This window comes from Panulirus ornatus, chromosome 37, assembly GCF_036320965.1.
Source record: "Panulirus ornatus isolate Po-2019 chromosome 37, ASM3632096v1, whole genome shotgun sequence".
Taxonomy (NCBI): domain Eukaryota; kingdom Metazoa; phylum Arthropoda; class Malacostraca; order Decapoda; family Palinuridae; genus Panulirus; species Panulirus ornatus.
Window position 1 is genome coordinate 14,228,842 of NC_092260.1, and position 27,833 is coordinate 14,256,674.

The 27,833-nt window shown below is 46.2% G+C and overlaps 2 protein-coding genes across 3 annotated transcripts in view; one reads left to right on the forward strand and one right to left on the reverse strand.

Moving 5' to 3' along the window:
• Positions 1–27,833, forward strand: part of LOC139760516 (uncharacterized) — a 746,927-nt gene that overhangs the window by 456,504 nt on the left and 262,590 nt on the right. The window lies entirely within an intron of this gene.
• The window catches only part of Sobp (Sine oculis-binding protein), a 323,491-nt gene that overhangs the window by 63,432 nt on the left and 232,226 nt on the right, over positions 1–27,833 (reverse strand). The window contains 1 exon segment of the mRNA XM_071683809.1: positions 17,461–17,821. Coding sequence (XP_071539910.1) covers positions 17,461–17,821 — 361 coding nt within the window.

Here is a 27,833-nt window from a genome sequence, read left to right on the forward strand (position 1 = left end):
ATCATGAGAAAGTTCGCTTCTTTTTTTTTTTTTTTAAGAAATATAGCTGTACCTCCATCAGGTCCTGGTGCTGAGAGATAGATAGAAGAGATGGGGGAAGGGGGAGCTGTGAGCTACAACGGCAGAACTCGGCCGAGGAAGAACTAAAGAGAGCATTAACCTGGGAGTCTAGACGAAGGAAGAGAGGACGCACGAGGAAAAGATGTTAGGAGAAACCCTGACGAACATATCCCAGCTCAAGTTGCATCTACAGGGACATGGCGTGCCTCACCTGTGGTGGGAAGAGCCTTCCCTCCTGCCTCACCTGTGGTGGGAAGAGCCTCCCCAACTGCTTTACCTGTGGTGGGAAGAGCCTCCCCTCCTGCCTCACCTGTGGTGGGAAGAGCCTCCCCTCCTGCCTCACCTGTGGTGGGAAGAGCCTCTCCAACTGCCTCACCTGTGGTGAGAAGAGCCCCCCAACTGCTTTACCTGTGGTGGGAAGAGCTTTCCCTCCCGCCTCACCCGTGGAGGGAAGAGCCTCCCCTCCTGCCTCACCTGTGGAGGGAAGAGCCTTCCCTCCTGCCTCACTTGTGGTAGGAAGAGCCTTCCCACCTGCCTCACCTGTGGTGGGAAGAGCCTCCCCTCCTGCCTCACCTGTGGAGGGAAGAGCCTTCCCTCCTGCCTCACCCGTGGTGGGAAGAGCCTCCCCTCCTGGCCTCACCTATGGTATGAGGAACGTCCCCACCTTCCGTCTTGTATTCATGGCTGGGTCTCTTCCCTACTTTGACCGTAGTAAGACCCGCCCAGTATTTTCCTCTATTGCATTAGTCCTTACTCGTCCCTTTCTTCACCTATTCTCTCTCACAGTTTGCTAGGACCCCTTTCTTTATTCCATTTCGCTGTGGGTGTACCCATTCTTTACTCCCTGAGTCAGAACCCAACCTTTTCCTTGTTTATTGTGGTAAGGCCCCCCCCTCTTCTACCACCCCTTCCCATCTAGTAGGATTCGAACCCGGCATCCGCCTCCATCTCCTTGGAAGACGGAGGGGAGACGAGGATATCGCGACTAACACTGAGGGAGTTACGGGGTGAGCACATAGTGTGATAGCGGAGTGTCTGGTCCCCCAAGTGCTCCCTATGATTAATTAAAGCCTTTGGTGGTAGTGATCTGCGATGCCTCGCCCCTAGCGAGAGTTCGCGGGGGTGTGGTACAGACTAAGCAGGTGGCTGAGGGTCTCAGAAGGGAGGTAGAAGCGAGGAGGAGGAAGGTTAGGGTGGTGGTGAGGAGAGAGGAGGGTAGGAATGAGGTGTGAGGGTGAATTTTTTTTTCTCGAAGGAGTCGAGACGAGAGGATTATGAAGGAAAAGTTGGCGTGTGTTAGAACATCAAAAGAGGATGTTGCATTGACAGAGGGACGGTAAGGGAGGGCATAAGCGACAGAAGGTGAGAGACGCGGAGGAGGGGACGATGGGAAAGAGAGAGCGCGCGGGAGAAAGACGCTAGCACCATCCATCTGCGGGGGACTCAGCTGAGGGAGATAAGGAGGGCGGATGTGGCCGTGCTGCCTGTCATGGCCGTCACCTGTCGGGCGCCAGGTGGGGGCGGAGGTGAGTGGCAGGCGAGATACACACCTGAGACACCCACACCACGGTGAGAGGCGTGCCAGCAGGGCGTGGGTACAGGCCAGGGTGAGGGTACAGGGTGTGGGTGAGGGTACAGGCACGATGAGGGTACAGGCCTGGGTAGGGGTGCAGCAGGGTGGAGTGAGGTGAGGTGTCCGTGCAAGGTAGAGTGAAGTGAGGCTGTGAGGTAGGGTGAGGAAAAGCTGGTAGGTCGGTAGATGATGGTGATGGGCGTAATGATTGGAAGATGCCAGACGTAATGAGTAAAGACAGAAACCTGGATGACTGGAGGGTATGACTGTGAGGGAAGGAGTTCTGTAACCCAACCGAAGTCATACAGTTAGAAGTCATACATGCGTATGACTTCTAACAGCACCGTTTAGCGAGACAGGTCGAAGGAGGAGGAACTTGGTGAGCTAAGCTAGGTTGGTGAAAAAGGCAGCAACGGAGGAATGGAAAGAAAATTTGAATGAACTAGGATGGAAAAAGATACAAGATGTAAGGAGGAAGATGCAGAGATGGTGGATCGAGAAACGTGGAGTAGACGTAAAGAAGGAATGTGTGAGAACCGAGCGAAAGGACCGGAGAAGAACTGGGTTAGTAGGAGGAAGAACTAACCGGCGAAGGAGTGGGGAAGGATCGTTGATGTGGCTCCTGCCACAACCTGATCGCCAACCCCGAGGGACGAGGTCCAGGGGTAGGGGCGCCATGTAAATAAGGCGCGGACGCTGCTGGCCCTCGCGAGGCCGTCGACCTCCTGAATGATTACCTTCCACCCAGACTGTCTTAATGCTCCAGTGCCTGTGATATACTGGACTGTTCGTGGGAGGGGCGTGCAGCAGGTCAGCCCAGCAAGCTGTGACCACAAGCACTATTTCTACCGAGTGCTACAAAAGGTTAATTTCCTGAGGACGAAACGTGAGCGTGACAGCGGTCCATGACAGTTAGAGACCCGGCGAATAAAATTAAAAAATAAAAAGAAAACCAGATAAGAGTTTTGACATAGAAAACGAAAGAAACAGACACATTTATCAAAGAAAATGAAGAGCCATTGATCGTAAATGATGCCAGACAGTGGCGGTTAATATATAACATTACGTTATGCATTTCTTTGCTTCATTGTACAAATACTTTCCTTCATCAGTTGTCAACTATACAGTTTGTTGATTCCACAGTACGTAAAAAGCCGCGTTAAGAATGTTTAGTGACGCACCTTCTCCCAGACGTGTCCTGCTGAGGAGGAAGGCACGGGACACGACAACGCTGAGACGCACACACACATACACACAGTGCTATGATGAATTTCCTTCGTCGGGGAGTATAATAGCCACAGCAGTGAAGCCGAGGCCGTCGGGGGGCAAAATCCGCACCGTCGCGACACACACGCGGGAGTAAGTGGCTGCTGGCAGCGTGGCACACCTCCCACACTGTGGGAGGTAACAGAGGTGTGGAGAAGCACCCACAAGAAAGACAAGGAGGCACAGTACAAGGCGCCAGTGATACCAACACTTTCACTTGATGACAGGTTAACATTTCCGATGTTTAGGTTTATGGTGTAACGATGCTAAAGTAACATTAGAGGAAATATGAGAAAATAGGCGCTTTTGGGGAATTACCGACATTTTCTGAACAACATGACGTGTGTCTCTCTCTCTCTCTCTCTCTCTCTCTCTCTCTCTCTCTCTCTCTCTCTCTCTCTCTCTCTCTCTCTCTCTCGAGAAAAGATGATTCTTGCATTGTAAATCACGTACCTGTATCACGTATCATCCAACACATCAATTTGTCCGTTTATGTTTCCCGTTCTTCAATGTCCGTCTCCCAGCTGTTGTTACGTTACGAGAGCATGAGCACTAATATACAGGCTTTAACTAGTTTCCTGTCCTAGATAAAGGAAACGAAGAAGATTGGAAAAAAAAAAAGATATATATCCTGGGCAATCAGAGAGAGAGAGAGAGAGAGAGAGAGAGAGAGAGAGAGAGAGAGGGAGAGTCAGCAGGTTGGCCCGGCAGCGAGCCTGCTCGTTTGAGGCGCCAGACTCGGGCATATCCTCCACAGACAGGGATGAGGGGGAGGGTCCAGGGGAAGGAAGAATGATGGGAGGGGAAACTTGAGGTGAGAGGGCGGAGGGCAGGAGGGAGGGAGGGGAGGGAAGTCGTGAGGATGAAGACTAGAAGATGATGAGCCTCGACAGCTGCTCGGGAGGCGGAACTCTGTGTGTGTGTGTGTGTGTGTGTGTGTGTGTGTGTGTGTGTGTGTGTGTGTGATGTGTAGAAAGATAAACAGAGGAAGGACAGAGACGAGTTGACAGGTAGAGGATGTGAGGGAAGGACAGACTTGGTGGCCTCATAGAAAGGAATGGAAGATATAGACTGGATACCACTATGGAAGGGACTGGAAGGGACAGACTGGATGCCTCTACACGTACATATGGTAGCCTCTGTGTACATGTCACCCACGACGGGACATGTGTCGAAGCCTAAGCGAAATGCTCGTCACATGATAAGGTCGTTTCTGTAAGTACTCGACCGTGCTAGTGTCGACCGAACGTTTTGTCGAATAAAAGACATCAAAATGCGAGTAAATAAAGTACAAGGATATCTGATATATAAATTCTTTCTTCTTCTTGTCTATCCTTTGCATAGCGAGGTAGCATCAAAGAGTTCCTCCTTCAGGGAAATATCCTCACTTCCATTTTTCTTTTCCTACTTTAAGATGTTCTTACTTTAAGAATGTTATAATACAGGGGGAAAGGGGGATGATCCGCCACTACTTTAGTCGCCTCGTACGACAGGCAGGAGAAACGTGGGCAGAGTCCTTCCTCTCTTATCTTCAGGAAAATAAACAGGGATGAAATACAGAGTGAACCGTTTATATGGATCAAGTGATGAAGATTAAGACTGAACCACGAGAAAACAGGAGCGAGTCGATGGGATTAGCGCACCATGTAACGTGTCGTGCATAGTACTAGTGGAGACGAACTGCCGGTACACGTTGCGTGGGCGGTCGGGAGTGGGAGGTGAAGGATGGTCACTGGCGGTGGCAATGTGCAGCAGTGCTGGGTGATGGAGGGCGTCCGTCCAGTGGCCGGGCGCTCTTGATGGTCGTGTGACACAAGACAACAGCTGCTCCCTCCTCCTCCACTTCCTCCCGTCCCGATCCTATTGCCTTTGACTCGTATGGTCAAAAGCCATTCGAAGTGAACCCAGCCGCCTCCTCTCCTCCTCCGCAGGGTCGCGTCTTATGAACAAGAACTCCGACCGGATGAACACACTAATGATCACCCTAGCTATAATACCATGTCATCATTTATGGTTAGTACGTAGTGCAACCCCCGTCAAGTGCGACTATTATGTACATCAACATTGAACGCTTCTCTCACTATGAATCATATTAAACTAGCGTACACTAAAGACTTGTTTTTTTCCTCTCTCCATTAAACAGTCTCATATATTTCACTTAACAGTGTCTTTACCATTTCGACGAGATCAAGTGCTTCACATACCATCCCAGCTAACCTCACACACCCACAACACTATACAGTCATTCACTTATATTCCTCTGTTTCTGGCGGTTTCAAACTTATTGTGATCCTCTCCTTTGCCGCCACCTGTTCCTAATAACCCGCCCTGAAAACACTTGACTTTGTCCGTTAACGAACCCAGACATCTTCCAATATCATTTAAAATCATTTTGTGTTGTTTGTGGACGTGACACATTTCGCGGCTACCGACCTTCAACTTGCCTCGTCTCGCAGACGAGTAAACGTTTTGCAGATCTGAATGATAATAATAATAATAATAATGATAGTAATAATAATATAATGATAATGGTGATTAACATTAATGATAATAATGATAATGGTTTATCAGACATGAGCCTTCCCCATGAATTTGCAGAAACCTGTTTTTTTGCAGATCTGAATGATAATAATAATGATAGTAATCATAATAATGATAATGGTGGTTAACATTAATGATAATGGTTTATCAGACATGAGCCTTCCCCATGAATTTGCAGAAACCTGTTTTTTTGATAACATTCTGACGGTTCCTGAGATTCGTGTAAGTCAAGAGAAAATAGATATTGGGACTGGGGTCGAGGACCGAAGATAGCTGGAGTCTAGGCTGTGTTAATCAGGGAACGTATGAACATCAGCGTCCGCGTGATCTTTGTTTTGGCAGGACCACAACATTATTTCTCGGTCATGCCCGTTCCCCGCAACGCCTGTGTGCAGTACGCAACCATGGAGTATGGCTGGTCAACATTAGATTTAATGTAGTGAGTGACAGACCACACGACAACCCCTGGAGCTAAGCTCTCAATCAGACTTCAAAAAACACAAACTCAGACATTACAACGATGCAGCTGAATAAGAAAAGTGTTCAGTGCCCAAGTCGACCTCCCGACTCCCGGGTAATAGGTGTTTCATCCTAGGATTTGTGTTCCAAGTGTTACTTTTTCTTTTTTTGTAAGATCAGGTTCGTGTTTAGTCTAATTAACTGATTGCAGTCAAAGGCTAAGAATATAAAGAAAAATTACTCATGATATAGGGAGGGTTAAAGAGACGGCCTTTGCCCAGACATTGGGGTGGCAGTGTGTTGATTACACTAATAGTGTTTCGTAATGATCGGGATTAGATATTTGTTAAAGTGATGTGTATGAATTCGGGATGGTTCAGTACACCTGCGGTGCCGAACTGACGCTCAGAGACAAAGGATTTCCAGTGGCAGGAAATACGATGGCGAGAATGATGCAGTAACTTCTAAACTGTTGGATGAGGTCCAGTAGATAGTTAGAAAGAGCCACACCTCTTGTTATGTGGTTTATGAGGGATTAATGATATCTTTCATGCCCTATTTGCACCTTTTCTTAATCTGTTTGTTGTGTAGTGGATAAAGGAGGAAGACGAGGTGGATGAGTTTGAGAAAATAATGGTTGTGCAGATGTTCTAAAGTTCAGGTTTGGGGGTTTTCAAGTGTCCCGAGGGCGAGGAAGAATGATAAAGAGGCGGGAGTTCCCTGCCTCACCTGTACCTGTCATGACCTCACAGGAGTCCTGGAGGAGATCAGTCCCAGGAGTATCAGGGTGGCAGTGTCAAGTGTTGTGCCCATGTGGGTGGGTCATCGACGGGTGTGTGAGGGGAGTGATGTCGTCGGGTGATATCGTGGTGCAGTCGTAAACAGTCAGACGGCAGTCCAATGGACAGCGTCATGCGGCAGAATCACGAGTCCTGTCGAGTAACACGGTCGTAGGATGATGTCATGGGGCGGTATCATTTGCGAAGCGTCATGCGACACTTTCGAGGGAGGCAGTACCTTGTAAGTGTCGGAAAACGATGTGATGCGGTATCATTATAGGGCGTTGTCTTGAGGCACTGCCAGGAGACAGTTACGGACACTCGCAAGGTCTCCCACCATCCTCCCGGATCCAGACATCGCTCTGACCTCCAATACAGCACTGTCCTGAGGGGCTGGGTGGATGTGCCCTGATATCTGGCATTACGATGGACTTGTCACGAGTATATGCATCTTGGTGCGGATGCTGTCATCTGCTGATGTAGTTGATCAATTGCTAATCAGTTTATCAGTAATGTTCGCAGGAGATCGTGGTCAGGCAGGTGTTATCTCGTAAGAGCCTCAGTAATTACAGGTGTTTCATCGCGTCACCGACAGAACGTTGGTTCGATTATATCCGATGGAAGTCCGGGCTTTGTCATGAGGGAAGTAGTTCCTGAGGCGAAGGAGAACCGGTTCGCGTGAGGATGTAAGCATGTGGGCGTTGAGGTGTGGCCACGAGGTAAAGACGGGCTTCGTGTGGAGGAAGTAAGGTTGTGTGGAGGAAGTAAGGTTGTGTGGAGGTTGGGAGGGTGGGATGCGGCATGAAGACGGGGTGGGGTGGCGGATGTGAGACAGGTCCTCGACAGACAGTAGCGAGGGGAAGAATGAGGACGTCCGCTGGTACGATCCGTGCACGAACAAGCCAGGTAGCAGAAGACTTGATGGTCAGGTGACGAGGTTACCTGCTGGATGATGGTACATGGAAATTATAGATAACAGAAGACCTGATGGTCTGTGACGAGATTACCTGCTGGAGGGCTGTACTTGGAAATGAGAGGTACCAGAAGACATGATGATTTATGACGATGATACCTGCTGGAGGATAGTACATGGGAATGTCAGGCAATAGAAGACCTGATGGTCTGTGACGAGGTTACCTGCTGGGGGACAGTAACAGTAACCTTATGTATGTAGTTGGAGAAAAGTTAGTTGAGGCAACAGAAGGTGGAACAAGCACAAGCCCTCCCAGGAGAGGAGGTTGTGGGGAGAACAGACTCGGGCGAGCTACGTGAGGAAATGTGAGAAGAAAATGGAATATATGAATAGAAGATGGGAAGGAGGGACAGTGTTTGCATCATAGAAAAAGAAAAGAGTGGAAAATGAGGAAGAAATCAGAGAAAACAATGATTTTAGTAGGAGAAAGAGTTCGTCTATTTGATTTTTAAAGGTTTGAATCCGGCGAATTTATAAGGTGAAAGAGGAAGGGTGGCAAAGAGAAGCAGGCAGAGGACACAAAGATCAGGTAATTTCAGAATATTCAACAAGGAGAGTAGAGAATGGGAATGCAATGGAAGGAGGAAGGAAAGGAGAGACTGATGAGATGCAGAAGAGAGAGGAAACAGAATAGACAGATGGTAGACAGTCAGAGGATAGATTACTAGACAGAAGTGAATGAGTGAGGGCAAGATAATGAGTTTTTATTCCCTAATGATGATAATACAGTTACGAGTGACAGCCTACGTCACTGAAGATAGAAGACATCCATACTTGATCATTTTAGGATGGTTCATGGTGACTAATAGGGAAGGTGTGGTGTAATGTGAGAGATTCAACTGGAGCTGATAGTGTGGGTGGAGAAGGGAAGATCATCAAGCAGAATGATGAAGAACAGGATCTGAGGACTTCTTGATGACCAACACTCTGGCTAGATCACGATAGAAGAAAACTCTGTCAAGAATGCTAAGTGCTCAGGTTAACCAGTAAAACAACGTGTAAACGGGAAGCAACAGGACAAAACAGGTGGTCGGTAGCAAACGGAACAACAGTATGTAGTGAAACTGCACTGACCCAGTAAGGTTTTCTGAAGAGTTAGAAGTTATTTGATTATTAGGTAAAATACTGTAGGTCTGGGCTGCTTTTGATGGGGGTAGAGCGGCCTCTGCTAAAATATTACTTCAGAACTGTCGCCACTCGGGTGCTACAAACAGATGAGGGCACAGGAAAATACCTTTTGGCACTCCCATGTTTTTGTCGTCGCCCAAGACCGACTAAAGTGACCACACCACATGTCGACTGCACGAGAAAAGCGAATGGACGAATGATTCATGTCCGTCGCATCTCTGAAGCCTTCAGATCTTTCCTGTCTGAAGGTATAATTCTGGTGTTTATTTGCTCGCGAGAAGAGGGCGAGCGGGTTGAGTTATGGGCACCGCCCTCGTTTCTGATGCTGTTAACAGGTTTGTGAGGCTCGGGAAGTATTTTCGCCCCATTGGTCTGGGGGTTTGGACGTCCCGCTGCTGTCTCTGCCGCGAGATTAAATCAGAATTGTGTAATTTAAGTTGGACGACAAAAATATCTCTCGTCCTCTTTGCACTGCGATGATGCGAGGGTGTGGGTGATATACAGGTTGCTCTCTCTCTCTCTCTCTCTCTCTCTCTCTCTCTCTCTCTCTCTCTCTCTCTCTCTCTCTCTCTTCCTCTATGTCGTTACGAAGCAACACGACTCAGAGAAGAACGCGACCACTCCAGCGCCCCATGGTACCCCGTTCTCCCACACGAGCAAGCACCTCACCCTTCGGTCTGCATTGTTTCCTAAATCACCGCCTCCATTAAAACATGGGAAAGATTACATAATGACTCGTGAGCTTATTCGAAACTCATCACTCCTCCAACCTGTCAGCAGCAACACCCTCCTCCTCCTCCTCCTCCTCCTCCTCCAGGTACCACACCCTCCGTACCCCTAAAATGTTGGCACTGTTCCTTTATTCCCTACAGGATTTTAGCACTAGTGGCTCTGCCCTTCATGTGTTGCTGGCACTGGCACCAGATTCCTCGTTTCATTCGTGGCGCTGGCCCCTACCTCTCAAATTCTGGTGCTGACCCACCACCCCACCCTCTCCCATCATCCTCTTTATCCCTCCACAAACCCTGGCACTTGTTTGCACTCCTGAAGTACTCCATGACCAAGTTATGTTTGAGATAATGTGGCTGAGAGAGAGAGAGAGAGAGAGAGAGAGAGAGAGAGAGAGAGAGAGAGAGAGAGAGAGAGAGAGAGAGAGAGAGAATACGAGGTGGCCTCTACAAAAACATGAGTACGTCTCCTGCTACGGTGATCATCTCTCTCAGCCAGACGTAGACCCTTCTGACGAGAGAGAGAGAGAGAGAGAGAGAGAGAGAGAGAGAGAGAGAGAGAGAGAGAGAGAGAGAGAGAGAGAGAGTCGAACACATACTGAAACAAACAAGAGAAACAAAAACATTGACCCCGATCAGACAAGGAAACACCCCCAGACAAAGAGGGCCAGACAGGCTCAGACTTACGTAGGGAGAGGAAACCTCCCCGTCACAGGTTACCAGTTTCCCTGCGGCGTACCTACGTAGTGTCTCAACCTCTTGTTGCCTTGGGATCGGTCGACGGCACCGGCCCTGAGCCACTGCACCACCACCCGTCAAGTTGCAGTACCCTTGTCTCGCATAATGTCACCGACACTGTAGCTGAGGTCTAACCCACTGTATGAGAACGATGAACGTGAGTCATAGCGTCATGCAAGGTGTACACATTTAGACTTACCGTAGCTTCGCTCTTTCGTTTCTCGTCGTTTGACTGAACAGACCTCAAGGTAAATACCAAGAGTCTTTGTGTAAGAGTAAGTAAAGCGTTAAAAAAAAAAAAGAAAAGCACCGTCAGAGCTCTCTCATTTCCCCGAAAAACGCTATAAAGAAAACTGTGCCTGATGAGATTTTAGCATTCTATCGTGAACTTATGGTGAGGCGCCACGGAAGATTAGGTGGCGCGAGTACTTTACTTGAGAACCCGAGGCAGTGTCTTGAAACGGCGGAGACGGTGTCTTAGTTGTCAGGCAAACGATGAACTCGGATTCTTACTATCCCCGCGCAAACGGTTACTGTAAATAGATGGCACCGAAGAGCTCGGTAGACTGTGAGGCAACAGGGCTCCGTCACCCTGGGGGACAAAGACTGCGAGATACTGAGATAAGCACCTGAAGGCTTTAGGTTCTCCCTGTGGTGCTTTGTTGTCAGGTGGATGGTGTGGGTGAGTCGACGAAATCTGTTACAGCATCCTGGTGTACACACCACTTGCCTCTCGTGACTTCCACGTCCGTATCCTTTGTTGCTTGTGTACGGGTATACAGATGTCGGGATATCTGTCATATAAGTGTTCAATTGAATAAACATGTATATATGTACACGTTGAAGTTATATATATATATATATGGGGTTGTTAGGGAGGTGAATGCAAGAGTTTTGGAAAGAGGGGCAAGTATGAAGTCTGTTGGGGATGAGAGAGCTTGGGAAGTGAGTCAGTTGTTGTTCGCTGATGATACAGCGCTGGTGGCTGATTCATGTGAGAAACTGCAGAAGCTGGTGACTGAGTTTGGTAAAGTGTGTGAAAGAAGAAAGTTAAGAGTAAATGTGAATAAGAGCAAGGTTATTAGGTACAGTAGGGTTGAGGGTCAAGTCAATTGGGAGGTGAGTTTGAATGGAGAAAAACTGGAGGAAGTGAAGTGTTTTAGATATCTGGGAGTGGATCTGGCAGCGGATGGAACCATGGAAGCGGAAGTGGATCATAGGGTGGGGGAGGGGGCGAAAATTCTGGGAGCCTTGAGGAATGTGTGGAAGTCGAGAACATTATCTCGGAAAGCAAAAATGGGTATGTTTGAAGGAATAGTGGTTCCAACAATGTTGTATGGTTGCGAGGCGTGGGCTATGGATAGAGATGTGCGCAGGAGGATGGATGTGCTGGAAATGAGATGTTTGAGGACAATGTGTGGTGTGAGGTGGTTTGATCGAGTAAGTAACGTAAGGGTAAGAGAGATGTGTGGAAATAAAAAGAGCGTGGTTGAGAGAGCAGAAGAGGGTGTTTTGAAATGGTTTGGGCACATGGAGAGAATGAGTGAGGAGAGATTGACCAAGAGGATATATGTGTCGGAGGTGGAGGGAACGAGGAGAAGAGGGAGACCAAATTGGAGGTGGAAAGATGGAGTGAAAAAGATTTTGTTTGATCGGGGCCTGAACATGCAGGAGGGTGAAAGGAGGGCAAGAAATAGAGTGAATTGGAGTCATGTGGTATACAGGGGTTGACGTGCTGTCAGTGGATTGAAGCAGGGCATGTGAAGCGTCTGGGGTAAACCATGGAAAGCTGTGTAGGTATGTATATTTGCGTGTGTGGACGTGTGTATGTACATGTGTATGGGGGGGGGGGGGTTGGGCCATTTCTTTCGTCTGTTTCCTTGCGCTACCTCGCAAACGCGGGAGACAGCGACAAAGTATAAAAAAAAAAAAAAAAAAAATATATATATATATATATATATATATATATATATATATATATATATATATATATATATATATATGATTAATAGCCATCAGTTTTATTAGATAACACATAAGTAGATATTCATGATGATCAGACATACAGGCCCTGAGGAAGAAAGTAAATATTACTCCAAAATATCAGATTTGACGGTGAAGAAAGTAATCTCTCGGCGTCTCCACCAGAGGGTGTTAACGTTCGCTGTGGGAAATATGTTCATATTTTTTTGCCGTTAAATTGCATTCTTTGAGGAAATAATTTCTTGACGGAGATACAGACCGTTTTATTTCTTGCCGTGGATACCAGTATATAACCATTCATGTCATGTACGATACGCAAAAAAAAAAGGAAAAAATCCAAACGTATATGAATACTTGGCAACTGAGTTAAGCTATGGCGGGAGGGCGTCAGCATTAGGGAACGCTTACATGTAGCAAGTTAATGAATGTTATCGACACAATTTTGGGCTGGGAACCTGGCGCAGCTGATGCCAGACTCTCTCTCGCGTTGGTGGCGCATCTCAAAGACGTGGTAAACTTGGCGGGAAAAGTGACAGGTGAAGCACGAAGAGTAAATACCGCGCGCCACACTCTTCTGCCCGGCTCTCTCTAAAACGGCCGACACGACACTTGAGTAAGACCTCGCCGCCGAAAACAGAAAACTGTCTTGCCACTTTATAGAGCTCCTTAGAGATGGGTTGGCACTTTAAGGAATTCTGTCATGAATAGAATCCGTCAAGTATATACGAGCTGAATTGATTCTTAAATGTATATGGAGTTTGTGATTGTTTTCCAAACTTATTATATATATATATATATATATATATATATATATATATATATTCCTATGAGTCCACGGGGAAAATGAAACATAGGGAAAATGGACTCATAGGAATATCTTGATCACGCGCAAAATTGTGATCCTTTCCAATATATATATATATATATATATATATATATATATATATATATATATATATATATATATATATATATATATATATATATCAGACATTGGCGTGGTATAATAAGACTAAGAGCTGATTTAGAAACTATGCGGCAAATATAGCTATTAAATGGGTTCATTTGGCGTGTGTATCGCGCCCAGCTAAGCCTGGCGAGGCGCCCAGACCTCCAACTCCCGGATCTCCAGGTGGGCCAATACAGCTAATTATTTTTCCAAGAGCTGGAGAGATACAGACAGATGGGCGGAGAGAGAGAGAGATAAATGAAGAGACAGTAAGAAGAGGGACGTGTAAGAAGAAGCAGAGAGAGAGAGAGAGGCAGACAGACACATAGAATGACAACCACGAAGAGACGAGATGAGAGATGAAAGCGTAGGAAAATTAGATATAGTAAGAGAATTAGAAAGACATAACAGCGAGATAGAGGGAGGAATCATGAGCGCGGACAGAGGAGAAAGGAGGTGGCATATAGAGACAAAGAGATGGCTGTTGACTCGCAGCAGTATCATTGCGAACGCATCTTGTAAACAAATGTGACGCGTGTGTTGTGACGACTTATATCCTACTGAGCATATTATAATCAGTGACACACATTATATCCTGGCATTTATCACTTGATTATCAAGTATATATATTATTCCCATCAGAGTTTAAGATTTGATTGTATCGTAATCGGTACCATGAATATTTGGTGTTAATAGTCTGTTGTTCAATACCGCATAGTACGTTAGTGTTTTCTGAAGTGAAGCTTCAGTAGGCTCGTTTTTCCCCCCCACCACACGTTTGCCATACTGTACATCATTATGGAATCGCCTTCACTGTATAGTACTTGATATCGGAGCAAAATAATTCTACGTCGCGTCAAATACTTCACTGAAACATGACTCGTGTTAGTGTTAAGTGATTTAGAAGAACACGCTGAAATATACGATAAAGATTGGAAGAAACGTGGAATTTCATTTCCACTCATCGTCGGCTGTGACTTACATAGTCCCTTGTAATCGAACTCTTAGCTAACATCAGTGTAGTTTTAGTAACGCTAAGACTTCTTCAGTTCCTGACTTGTGAGCACTGAAAAAAAAAAAGATTTGCAGTGATACAAGAAAGAAATTCACCGCAACACTACACGTCGTCAGCGGACCTCTGGGGCAACAAACATGGAACGTGCGTAACAATGCGAAGGTTGTGGTCGACGAAGAGGATCCGATTGGCACGCTGGGACCACGGTTATATCGGGTATGTCTGCTATATTCATAAACATTCTCGGGGGAGCATACCCTGTAGGAAACCAGACTCCGTCCGAGAAAAGAATGGCGAAAAACTTAGTGTTCATCCTTTACCTCCCTGTTCCTAAGCAGAAGAGACCATCTTGCTAAATTTGAAATGAGAGAAAACGGGATATTCACTTGCAGTCTCAGCAGTAGTATTTTGCTGTGGTTCAACGCTGCTTGAACTTTGTGCTCACGACAGTACGACCCTTGAGCACGAGAGAATGACAACTTGGTTATGATGGCCTAGCCTACGACCTGATAATTGATTAGTCGGATCAAAGACTACGATGTCACACCCAGAGGTCGGAGCGTCGCGTCGTGCGTCGCAGACCACGTTCTAGCGGAGCGTTTGAAAACCCTGCAGTACAGGACGATGTCGTGGTGGTATAGCTCGTGTGCCAAGCCATGCACTCGAGTTGTGACATGAGAACATTACATGATACTGACGCAGACAGCTGCAGGGAACCCACCTCCTCCCCTGACCACGCCCAGCGCCTCACCCAGCACGCCAGGACTCAGATTTATTTACTCGGAATATTTTAGTGTTGCTTGCAGCTGGCTCGTGGTAGCAGCATCCCCTTTTCCTAAGTTCAGGTGATTTACAACCGTTTTCTTCCCTAACACGAGTTAATCAGGTTCGTTTCGGTGATCAGGCGACAGTAGTCGTGATAACCAAGGCTCGTTCGAGATTATTTTTGGCTGATGTTTACTCAACATGATACATTCAGCATATCCTGGTGTGGCGTTCGATGGAAGACCTTCGCCTGGCCTAACATGGGCGAGAGACGTATGGAACGATCCCTGAGTAATGTGATGCTATCGTGGGGGTTTAATTGCTGTGTGCTGTTTAACGGTCATTAATGTCTCTCACTTCAAGAGGAGGGACATGTTTTTTTTGTCCAGTTTCTTCGCATCGTTTTTCGTTCTTTTGCTCTCCAACAATCAACACCGCAACCCTAGATTTTGACTTGACCCGTCAACAGCTAGTGGCGCTGAGAGGGGGTGTGGTGTGTGAGGATGCGTTTGTCGACAGGTGAAGATGCGGTCGTCGAGTGTGCATGGGGTCTTGTGTTTATCGAGGGCGTAGTGAAGATGCGTTTATTGAGGATGCAGGGACTGTTGTTCTACCGAGGGTGTGGTGAAGACGCGTTTGTCGGGGCTGAGGTGAAGATACCTATCTTGGAGGAGGATATAATGCGTTGCCTCGCGAGGGTCAGCGTTTCCAGGGTCTTTGTCCTTATTAACGACCATGCTCTTAAGTCACTCATACTTCTTCAGGTCGATTGACCTGAAATTTAGTACGAATGCCTCCTGGTTCAGTACACCCAGACGCGTTCTTATTTAGATCTTTCCCCAAGATTTTATGGGGTCAAAGGTCAAAAAACTCCAAAACGTATTTACATCTTGGGCTGATGTTTCGATCCACAGTCATTTGAGACGAAACAATGCTAAGAGGCTTTACCACCATTCCCATACATTGCCCTGTAGGGGTCAGAGGTCACTAAGGACGACTTTTTGGGGGAGGAAAGGGGGAATTATCTATATATAGTCAGTGTTAATGAAAGTTAGTAAAAACATAGTCTTTGTATATACCTCACATTGACGTAAATCTAACTTGTCAATTGGCTTATTATGATTATGGCTTATGTATCAAACCTTCCAAAGATATTGCACGTCTCCCCATCCCCAACCCCGTCCCAACCTTTCCCCAGTGCAAGGTCATGTATCAGCCAGAGTTCGTGATGATATGTGGCACAAAAAATGTCTTTCCAGGTACTGTACTCAAAAGTCGTTACCACTCCTTCTTTTAGATGTCAGAAGTTACGTAAAAGTTTTAATGAAAATTTTTCCCTTGTAAACAACTTTATTTTACGTGATGCTGAGTGATATTTTCCCGGCCCTGTAGAGGTCATATCAGGAAAATAGAATTGAACATTCGGGGAAAAATCCATTCTTGGCTCTTTCTTCTGTTCCTTCTTGTGGAAAGTAAGAGGGGAGAATTTCCTCCACCTTTCCCTTCTCTTTCGGTGCGGCACCTTTTCATTGCCTTCTGCGAAGCGCTAGTTATTAAACGATTTCTTGATGATAATGCAGCCAAAGGCTGAAACTGTATACAAAAATTACTAATAATTAAGAAAATGGGGTTGTAACAGTGGAAGAGGATATGAAATTGTTTTTACACATACTAGAGTTATAAGGTTGATAATGTTCACAGTGGTTGGTACAAGACAGTTTGTTGTATCCGTCTGTATGAGCACTTGTAGTGCCGAACTGCAACTCGGGGACGAGGGATCTATGGTAGTAGGTGACGGTGGCGGCGATAGTCGATTGTAGCTTATTGCATAACCGGTTCACGTCTTCATTTTTGTCGCGGATAAGTTGACGGTTTCGTGTCTTCAGATAAAACTGTTGCAAAATCAACCTACAGAATTCTTCCTTATACCTTATTTTTTTCCAGCTGTCCCAAAGTCTCTACTTTTCCTTTTTCAACTTTCAAAGAAAAAAAAAGAATCCCCATTCTCTCCTATTTCAACATCTCGAAACTCATTTTTTTTCCCTTAGTCCAGTTTTTGGTCATGAGTCGGTAACCACAACCCCGAAAGAAACCGAGTGGCCTTTTCATTTCCGTGGACTAGGCTGGCCCTTTGTCTAGCTGGGTGGAAGAAGAGGCAGCAGCTTACGGAGGATCAGATGGTAAAATCAATTCTGGTTGTCCGCAGCTGGATAGATTTCCAAGGATACTCCTCTGGGATTAGGCTGAGGCATTGTACCTTTCTTTATGTTTTATGCCACTACCCGAAATGCGACCTCGGAACAAATGATTTGGACCTGGTCAGTTTGTCTTCATATAATCGCAAATATGTTACTAACAGTCTGCGTCTGGGTGCTCACCTCGAAGGCATGTCGTAGCTTCTGTAGTCGAGAGAATCTGCCACTTTATGACACTCTTGTGGCCAGTCTGGAGCATCAGAACCTTAACAAGAAAACGAAGGAAGACCAAGCGAAGGAGGACCTACCTGACTTGGGAGTGCTGCCGCGAGAGGAGCCGGAGCCTTGGTCTGTCTTGCCTGGGCTCACGCTGCGAACGCTGTGCTCTAATTGGCCAGGTACTGGCATGTCATCAGAGTCCAGCGAATCACCCTCGTGCTCGTGGTCAGAGACATGTTGCTGCGGGCTGTGATTGGTGGAGAGCGACGGGCTTTGTCGTGCCTGTCGCGATGGGCTGTGATTGGTTTGACGCAGTGGGCTACTGCTAGCGGCATGAGGCGGGCTGTGATTGGTGAAGCGGTGTAGTGACAGGCCAAGCGTGTCCCGGCTGTCCACTTTGCCGTAGCCGTAAAGGCCCAATAGTTCGTTCATGGCGGTCTCGGCGAATTCCTGAAAAGGAGACAAAAAAGAAAACGATGTAAGTCACAATACCAACGCAACGGTAAACATTACAACATTCATTATATTTACGTCTGGAGATGATGATGTGTAGGGTATATTGTTGTGGAATCATAAGATTTGATTTTTCCACCTGAACTTCGACGCAACTCACATATTTGGAAATGTAACTTCCCAGTACTGTATTTTGACGTGATTTTCAGTGCAGCATCGAACATATCAAAAAAACTCTGTTTGCACACACACGTGCAGTTCTTTGATATGTTTACACTCTCCTGCAAAATAGTAATATACGTATAAACCTATAAAATGGACTATACCAGCTAGGCAGTTGGTGGCTAGTGTGGTGCGCGGGCTGCGGCTTCCACCAGCTTGGTCGACCAATGACCTAACCCTACACCCTGGGCCCTGTCCGGGCTGTGGAGGTTGAAGACCCCCGAAGACTTTACCAGGGAATTGGATCACCAGGTATTCACCAGGTTGCCTACCTGTGTGTACAGTCATACCAGGCTGCTCAGGATGCCAGCAACTTGTACAGTTATCCACTAATACGTTAGCGGAAGACTTGCCAGATGTACTTCAGATTTTCCAGCAGGTGGTGGCATCAGCTGCAGGGAGGCTAAACAGCAGTGGAAGATTGACACTTGGGAGCTGTACGTGTACATCGCAGTGGTAAACACCAAGCTCATCTTTTTCCTGCGTTGCTTCGCTGCAAGAATCGATCTAAGTCACTGACTTTAACGATTACTATAATTTCGTTGTCAAAATACCTTCCATGCATTAAGAAAAAGAAAAAAAAAAAAAAGCTGTCGGACCTGCGTTTTTTGCTTCGAAACTTAAGTATTGCTATTTAGATTACATAGATGAATTAATAGCGACAAATTTGAATGTCATTTATCACTCGAACCTGGGCCTCCGTGCCGTCTACACTCCTTTATCAGAAACTTTATAAATCTATCAGGAAGGAGGTGGAGCAGGAGGAGAAGTAGGGGGGGAATAGAGGTTAAAGAGAATCCGACCCCCAAGATATCTTTTCTCGATTAAATGGGTAATCGGATCCCAAGCCTCGCAATGGCTCAAATTGGACAACCTGATACGGATCCCACGTTCACTCGCGGGTACAAGCCTTAAATATGATATTGAAGTTTTCCGTAATAACAGTTCTGTGATCAGGTGACATGGGGTGGTGGAGGATGGTATTGTTGTGGTAGTGGTGGCGTAGGTAATGATGCAGGGGGTTGGGGATGGCGGTGGTGGTGCTAATGTTGGCGATGATGGTGGAGGTAATGATGGTAGTTGGAGAGGTAACGGTGCTTGTGACGATTTTGGTTAGGGAGATGGTGGTGATTGGAAAGGACTACGGTGAAGATGAATTTGTGGATGATGGAAGATACTAGATGATGGTGGTACATGTAATGCTGAAGGTTTCTAGGGAGCTGGTTGTGGTGAAGCTGTTTACTGAAGAGAATAGTGTGAGGATAGCTTGGATGATGCCGGTAACTGTGAAAAATGATGTATGCACTGGTGTTAGTGATGAAGAATATTGATGTAAACAAAAAGTCTTTTGAATTCAACCCCTTGAGCAAGGCGATGCAACCATTGGGTGTGATGTGGCCTGACCTTTGACCTGACCCTGCAGATGTCAGGTTAAAGATTAGGCCATCCTACCAACGGATCGTACCGTTGACCTCAAGGCATTTATGACTAGGCTGTCATATAGTCGAGTCACGTAAGGTACACGACCAGCTAGAACCTAAAACCATCATGATGACTGATTTTGCCCTGTTGGCCAACTAGCAATCTAGCGGGAAGTGAGGGTGATGACAATGTCTGTGGGTTCGCACGTCTGGTGTTGATATGGACGTAATGCCAATAGTCTTCTTGTGCTGCATCTGGTCATCTCTCTCGTTAGGCCAACAAGTAAGAAGTTCTAAGTATCATCAAAGTACTTTAACTCTTCTTAATTCACACATACCCGAAGACCAATGTATGAACTCCGTTACCACTAAGGGCATTGATCCCAATGTAAACAAAGCTTGCTATTCTAGATCGCTTAGATTTTTTTTTTTTTTTGAGCGGAAGAGGAGTCAAGATACATAATACGGGTATTATCGGGTCGCGTTCTCTGTGATCTATATATTCCGCCCTAGAGAAAAAAATAAGTTATTTTTTCTCGAGGAATATTTGTAGCTGTTATATATATGGTCTTCGCCAACATTCATGAAACGTAATTAGGGGGAAGAAGAACGGATCTGAATATTCATTATATTTGAAATTGTTTAACTAGTACGTCAATATGATTTGGACGGAGAGTGCTGCCCCAGCTTCCCGTTTTCTGTTGGACACCTCCCTGGAAAACTATCGGTTGGGAATGGAGGAGGAAGAGGAGGAGGATGAGCAGTGTCATGTTATCTTAGCGACGGGAGATCACTTACATCTTGAGGTGGAGCACCGCCACTCACACTGATCCCCCGTCCACTCGGGCGACACCACCAGGACACTGGGAGGGCGTAGTGAGGCTCACGGTGACCTCGAGGGCTTGTGTGACACTGGAGAGATGGAAGGAGCACATGGAAGAAGACGAGACATGTAGCAGAAGGTCCTGATGGTTTCTGACGGAAACCATCTGCTGGAGGATAGCGTATGGGATGGCATGGGAAGACCTCATGGTTTGTGACGAGGTGACCTCTTGAAGGACTGTACATGGGAAAGCCAGACAACAAGGCCTGATTACCTGCTGGAAAACAGTCGTGGGAAAGACAAAGGACGTGCGAGATTGTCTACTGGAAGACAGTACATGGGAAAGACAGATAACAAAAGATCTTGTGGTTTACGACGAGATTATCTGCTGAATATCTAACTTGTATTGACAGAGTTAAGATAGTAAAGCAGGGGGAAAGGGCTGTGTATTGACAGAGTTAAGATAGTAAAGCAGAGGGAAAGGGATACGTATTGACAGAGTTAAGACAGGAAAGCAAGGGGGAAGGGCTGTGTATTCAACTCGAAGCTGAAGGGGAGCACAGAACAGTCACCTCTCCAAGTGAGGCCCAGGTAGATGCATATGTAAAGGTCTTTAACTGCAGGAAATAGCTGGATATACAACGATGATCACAATCGGAATATTACGACCGTATTATACCTCAGCCGTGTATACTTAACTCTGTAGTATACTAATCTAAGAACCCTATGTCCAAGAAATCAATTTAGTATTTTATGCAAAGAGAAATTAGTTAATTTTATAGTAAATTGTATAATATTTATCCCTTGTAAAACTTAAAAGAATAGCACCACAGAAACCTATAATCACTCTTCACATGCAACGCGCCACTAAAACATCCTCGAAGAACTCCTATGCAGTCTTTATTTGCTATGTGCATTTAGTAGCCGACATGATATGGTCAGAAACATGGTCAAATTGTGTCCATCTCCGATGAAGGGAAAAGTAAAAAATGACACGAAATGAAGAGTTTTTAAATCCAAGAAGTCTGTAGTCCTGACTAGGAGTAAGGAAAGACAAAGGAGAGAGAAGAATTCCACAGCTTCGTTATTCGAGGAAAGGAGATACCATAACGGTCAGGCGTCGTGTGAATGGTCTTTGCATAAAAGCTGTGTGAAACAGCAGGCAGTCGTGTGGCGCGAGTCCACTTCATATTGACTGGGACACATGCAGACAGCTCACTAGATTTCTAACAAAGCGAAGGCTGCAGTATCACAGCGTACAGAGAGGGTATTAAAAAGTGTTTTTTTCTTTTCATTTTAGACTTGATTGCCGTTTTCCGTGTTAGCGTGGTAGCGCCAGGAACAGACGAAGAAAGACTGCATCCGCTCATGTCCATTCTTTCTCAGGTGTAATGCACCGAAAGCACAACTTCCTAACTACAACTATGCCCCACAGACCTTTCCATGGTTCACCCCGGATGCCTCACATTCCCTGGCAAAGTCCATTAACTGCATGTCACTCTATCTCTTGCACACCTTTCACCCTCCTGCATGTTCAGGCCCCGATCGCTCAATACGTTTTTCACTCCATCCTTCCATCTCCAATTTTGTCTCCACGTTCTCCTTGTTCCCTCCATTTCTGACATATATATCCTCTTTGTCAACCTTTCCTCACTCAATCTCTCCAAATGTCCAAACCATTTCAACACACCCTCATCAGGTCTCTCAACCACACTCTTTTTATGATCATAACTCTCTGTTGCCATTTCATTACTTACTCGATCAAACAACACCACACACCACATATTGTCCTCAAACATTTCATTTCCAACACATCCACCCTCCTCCGTAAAGCTTTATCCATTTCCCATGACTTCCATCCATATAAGAGAGAACACGATTTTTTTTTCTTTTGAGGCAAAAGGCTTTTGATTCCATTCTTTCTTAAAGAAAGGTAGAGTTAGAACCTCCCAAGATGTGCGAAGCATTACTTCATACTGGGGAGATTAAGACACTTGTAAACATGGAATAGTTGCTTAATAGGAAAATGCTATTGGAACCTATATAGTACACCAGCTTTTAAGATGGTTTTTGATGTTTCATATATAAACTTTCCGAGATAGATCGGAGGATATGGGTATGTCCAATAAGTTCATGCTGTTTGTAAGGTTGAAATGTGGTGTTTTCAAATTCACTAGTTAGGGAACGTGTGTGTGAGATACAGATTTATGTATATAGGAAGAAATTGTTTTTGTAGCGTTGAACTTAAGTTACTAGGTTACTGCTCCCCTAATCGGACACGCTGCACAGGTGTGAGCTGGGAGAGGAAATATGTTCAGTGCGAGAAAAAGAACGACTATTGGAGTGAGTAGATGAGGGGAAGCCAAAGTGAGGTGAAGAGTTTCGGGTGGGATCATCGTCGTGAGAGGATTATGGTTAGAAGATGAAGAAAGGTTATGTTTATGGAGGCAGGAAAGACGGCGGGCGACAGGATAGAATCCGTGAAGATACGAGAGATGGAGAAGAAAGAAATAATCCCAGTAAAACAGCACGCTCGCACGCACGCTCCCTCCCGTGTGTGTGTGTGTGTGTGTGTTACGGTCCTGTTTTCTTTTTTCTAATTGTAAGGCGAGCCGCGGCACGTATCATTATGAGGCGACACTGGAGCGGCCGCTGTCATAATTAGCACTAGACAGCACGCCCGGCACCAGCCAGACCCCCCTCCCTTGCCTCTCACGGGCAAAAATTTACCTTGTGAGGATGTTTCCAGGGAGGTGCGTGGGGGATTGGGGAAGGAGGAGGGTTGGGGGATGGGGGTTCTTGGCGTCCCCGACAGGAACAGGAGGATCCTATGGTTCCTACCAGCTCAGGGTAGGAGAGCCTTCTGTGTTGTAACGGTGGGGTATTTTTGTTATTCCAGTGAAGGATGTTGTAGGGGAGCGGAGAGGCTGCTCTGCTAACCCGGCGCAGACGGGGGCACTGCTTTGCTACTCCTGGGAACAGCAGTTTACTGCCCCTGGGAAGGATAGTCTGCTGCCCTGAAGAAGGATAGTCTGCTGCCCTTAAGAAAGTTAGTCTGCTGTCCCTAAGAAGGATAGTCTGCTGCCCCTAAGAAGGATAGTCTGCTGTCCCTAAGAAAGATAGTCTTCTGCCCCTAAGAAGGATAGTCTTCTGCCCCTAAGAAGGATAGTCTGCTGCCCCTAAGAAGGATAGTCTGCTGCCCTTAAGAAAGTTAGTCTGCTGTCCCTAAAAAAGATAGTCTTCTGCCCCTAAGAAGGATAGTCTGCTGCCCCTAAGAAGGATAGTCTGCTGCCCCCTGGGAGACTGTTCTGCTGCCTCTGGGAAGGATGTATTGGACTTCTGCTTCCACATGATTTGATACATTATAAACAATACTCTGAATATTCAGTTTTATATCCAAATGTCCGTACGGGAAAACAGTATCGATTTATTCGATGTCATTGATGAATATCGACGGAACGCCAAAGAGGACAATAAAAGAAATCATTACCAGAAATAAAATCACAGTTGTGATATTAAATATACTCATTAAGTCGTAATGTTTCAGTCCCACGACTGCACAGTGACAGATGTTTACTCAGTACATCACATCCGCTCGTTAAATCTATTTTCGTCGATTTCTATTATATTTAGAGAGGTGGTCGGAGCTGCTGGCTCAGCCTCCGGAAACCACTGGGATCAGCGAGGGCGGGAGGTCACTGCTTGTCAAGTGGGGGTCTTAATGCGCTCTTCCGGTCTCTCGCTCACTGCGTAACACCACGCTTTCGAAGGACAGTCTTCCTGTGCGTGTATATATATATATATATATATATATATATATATATATACTCCTTTCTCCATTTTTTTCTCCATTTCCCACCACTGCGAGGTACCGTTAAGAGCAAACAAAAAAAAACGTACTCATGTTCTCGAATCCGCTTGCTAGTTATCATGTCTAAATGACCGTTTCATGGTTTCCGATGACCATATCACATATGCCATTTTTCAGCCCATTGACAGGAAGTCGCCCCCTGTATACCATACAGCTCCAGTTCGTTCTATCTCACACACCCTCCTCTTTTTACTGAATGTTCAACGCTCCGATAACTCAAATATTCCTTCATTCCTTCCTTCCATTTACTCCCCAGTCTCCCACTCCACCTTTCTCCTTCCATTTCTGAACACGAATGCCCTCTTAGTCAGTCTCTTCGCACATCCTTTCTAAATGTTTAAAAGCATTTTACCACGTCCTGGTCAGATTTGTTAATCGTACTCCGCTTACACGTAACAGCAAGAGAATGAATGCGAGCGAATGAAGCCTTTTCTTTGTCTGTTCCTGGCACTACCTCGTTCTCGCGGGAAATGACGAATAAGTTGGGGAAGGGGGGAATATGTGCGTAAACACCACCAGGAAAAAGGAAACGCTAGAATCCTGAGCGCTTTCATGTATTACCATATCATCAAAAAATCAAGTAGGGCGAGGCCAGGAGAATACAGAGGGTGTGGTGTAACAAAATTGTTTTTCAGCCAAAAATTCTTGGACGGAGACAAGGATGTATGAAGGAGCGTTGTCATGCTGCAGATCACATGTCAACCCATTTTCAAATTAGTAGTGGTGGTTCCTCCTGAGTTTATCCTTCGCGCGTGTCAGAGCTTATTAAAAAAAAAAAATCTTGTTTACTATCTGACTTCTACTGTTTGCAGGTTCATGACGAACGATAATCATTATTAAAGTCTTGAAACTTTCTGATTACATATGTGGATATATTTTTTTTTTTTTTCTCTTATTTTCCATCCTGGGTGACTTTCATAACATGAATTCTAAGTGTATTTCCACGGCATAAAGTCATGTCCGTAAAATCTGGGATCTGACGCAGATAAATTTCTTTACACCGTCCCTGGCCATCACATCTTTGATCCTGAAGACCGTAGCAACGCATGTCACCAACATTTAACTCGCTTGTGCTACGGATATTTTAATCTGCGGAATATTCCATGTCAAGTCCTTCTCCAGCGCCAGCAGCAGCAGCCTTGGCGGCTGTTCTCAGCGAACCCGGCAATGGAATTCATATTTTTTTTCTCACCTATCGTTATCTTCGTATCTCTCATTTCAGATGTTCGTTAATTTGCTGTATTTTTATCTCTCCGTTAAAAACCACCTGATGCAATCTTTTTCCCCTCCTCTTGGACGCGGACGTCTGAGTCTGCTCTTAAAGTTTACCCTGGTGGAGGTCGTGGTTTACGGGTCAGGTCTTGTACCTATTAGCCAAGGGAGGGAAGATGAGTATGTGAACGTTGGCGTGGCCCGTTCCGAAATGAGTGTTCGATAAGTACTGGACGAAGGGTCTTGGTGGACTGATATCGTCTTTTGTATGAGAAACTACGATTAAGAACACTTAATAATAAACAGAGAGTTTCTTGTTAGTCGACTTTTGAAGTTAGGATTGATGGAAAGTATTCTCCTTGCAGATCAGGAGGCTGAATCCTGTCATTGGTGTGTTGTTGAAACTGGTCCACATGTTACTGTGGACAACAGTGCAGACACACCCTGCCTCTGTTTCCATTTGGGTCCTCCATGCCATATTTCTCCATTCCTCCTCCTCCTCCTCCTCTCTCTCCATTCAGCCCCTGCCCCCGCCCGGTTGTATGTACACCAGCGTCCAAATATAACCCCTGAAACTTATATTTTGGCGTGGTTCCCTGAGATTACAGCTGGCATAGAGCACGGCCGCTCCCTGCCCCCCATCACTCAGGCCGGGGGAGCGGGCGCAAGGCTCTCCTCAAGTTAGTCACTACAGGTAAATTTAGGAGGGCCGATAAAACGCCATGTTTGAGACGGTGACCCTGGTTGTCCTGAGGGCGTGATGTGTCGGGCGTCTGGGCCAGTGTCCCACAGAGACGAGTGGTGGAGCGGGTGACGGAGGGAAGGCAGTCACGAACACCCCCGCACCGCTGCACGTACACACCCGCGGACCACCACGAACCACACAACTGCCCACGAGAACGAAACGAACCACGGACGGACAAGGGGCAAGGACACGTCCAGAAGCTCTTCACCTGCAGACCAGCACGGAACTACACATGGAAAAGCTGGCATGGAAAGTTCGTAGACCAGTATAATTCGTTGACTATCATGTAAAAACGAGCTTCCATGTACAATCTCCACGATATTGATAAATGTGTACATATGGAGACTGTACAGGCCCGCATCAGCACACTGTGTGTGTATACCTTCAGCTCGCTTAATTAGAGGAATGTCTGCAAGTATGTATACACCTGTATTCCTGTAGATGACCACGAACAAGAGTTCATCATTCTAGGGTGTTTAGCTACGCAGATAAGCAACACGAACCCCGTTCTTGTTCTGGAACAAGCATTACACACATCACTGCTTCACCTGCGACATCACGTCTTTCAGAACCATCCACAGCTCTTCCAGTCCTGTGGCGTTCCTCACCTGCCTTCCGCTTCACCAATGAACCGTATTGAAAATATACATCCTGGCGAGTGCACCTGGGGACGCACTGAGTATGATGTGTTAGGCAACAGCTGCTACCCCGCCGCCTCCGTCAGACGCAAGTGGTACTGCAGGTGAGGTCGGCGAAGGTAAGGCACAAGATGTGTTCTGTCGTGAATTCCCTGATGTAGCATGAGGGAAGAAGGATGACCACTGTAGACACATTGACTCTACAGTTACTGGGATGATCTGATAACACTGAAGACCAACCAGCTGATTATACGACAACTGTTTCTAGTCCGTGAAATTCTTCCTCTTCAGTGACGTACTGGGTCACCTCAGCCATATCATTATGTGTGAAATACCTTCAGTGGAGTCCGTCCCTGGTGAGCCAAGATGTGGTGCTTTGATATCATCATCTTCTACCCAAGACAGATATTAATTTCAGACTGTAACATCATCACCAAGCAACAAAGGAGCATCGCTTGACAGTGTTCCAACAGGGAAAAGAAGAGACACATATTTATCGGGCCGTACACGCCTGACAACGCGAGGTACTCGTGGATTTCGAACGCCAGCGTTAACCTTTGTTTGTTTTCCTCAGGAAAATCCTCACGTTAGTTTCGTTGCTTGTCCCTCGACTCCCGCAGCTCACACGACATCCTGACTTCCTTAGCGATATTTTTGGTCGATTAGCCTGTTTGACACTGCTGGTGTGTGTGTTGAGCATGTGCCGTACAACTTCGCCAGCATGGCGTACACGTTGAAGGAAGCTGTCACGTTCCTTCCTGAAGAAGTCCAGGACGTCCTCCCTCGGGTGTGTCTCCCAGCTACCGCTAGGTGTTTGGAAAGACTCGAGTTCCTGGACATGTATGCCATTTTCTCGTATGTCTCTTACGGTATCTTTCTCTTGATGTAGATTATATTTACACTTTCAGGTGTGTCATTCAAACAAGGAATTTCCTTTTTGTACGCAGATCAGGGACAAAGCCTCTCAGAATCTTCCACTTACATACAGTAATACATCCCTAACGCGTTTAAGTGCAGTTTCAGAGCTCTTACCCGACCCCTGTAACTCAGGTGCCTCACAGACTAGTAGCAACAGCA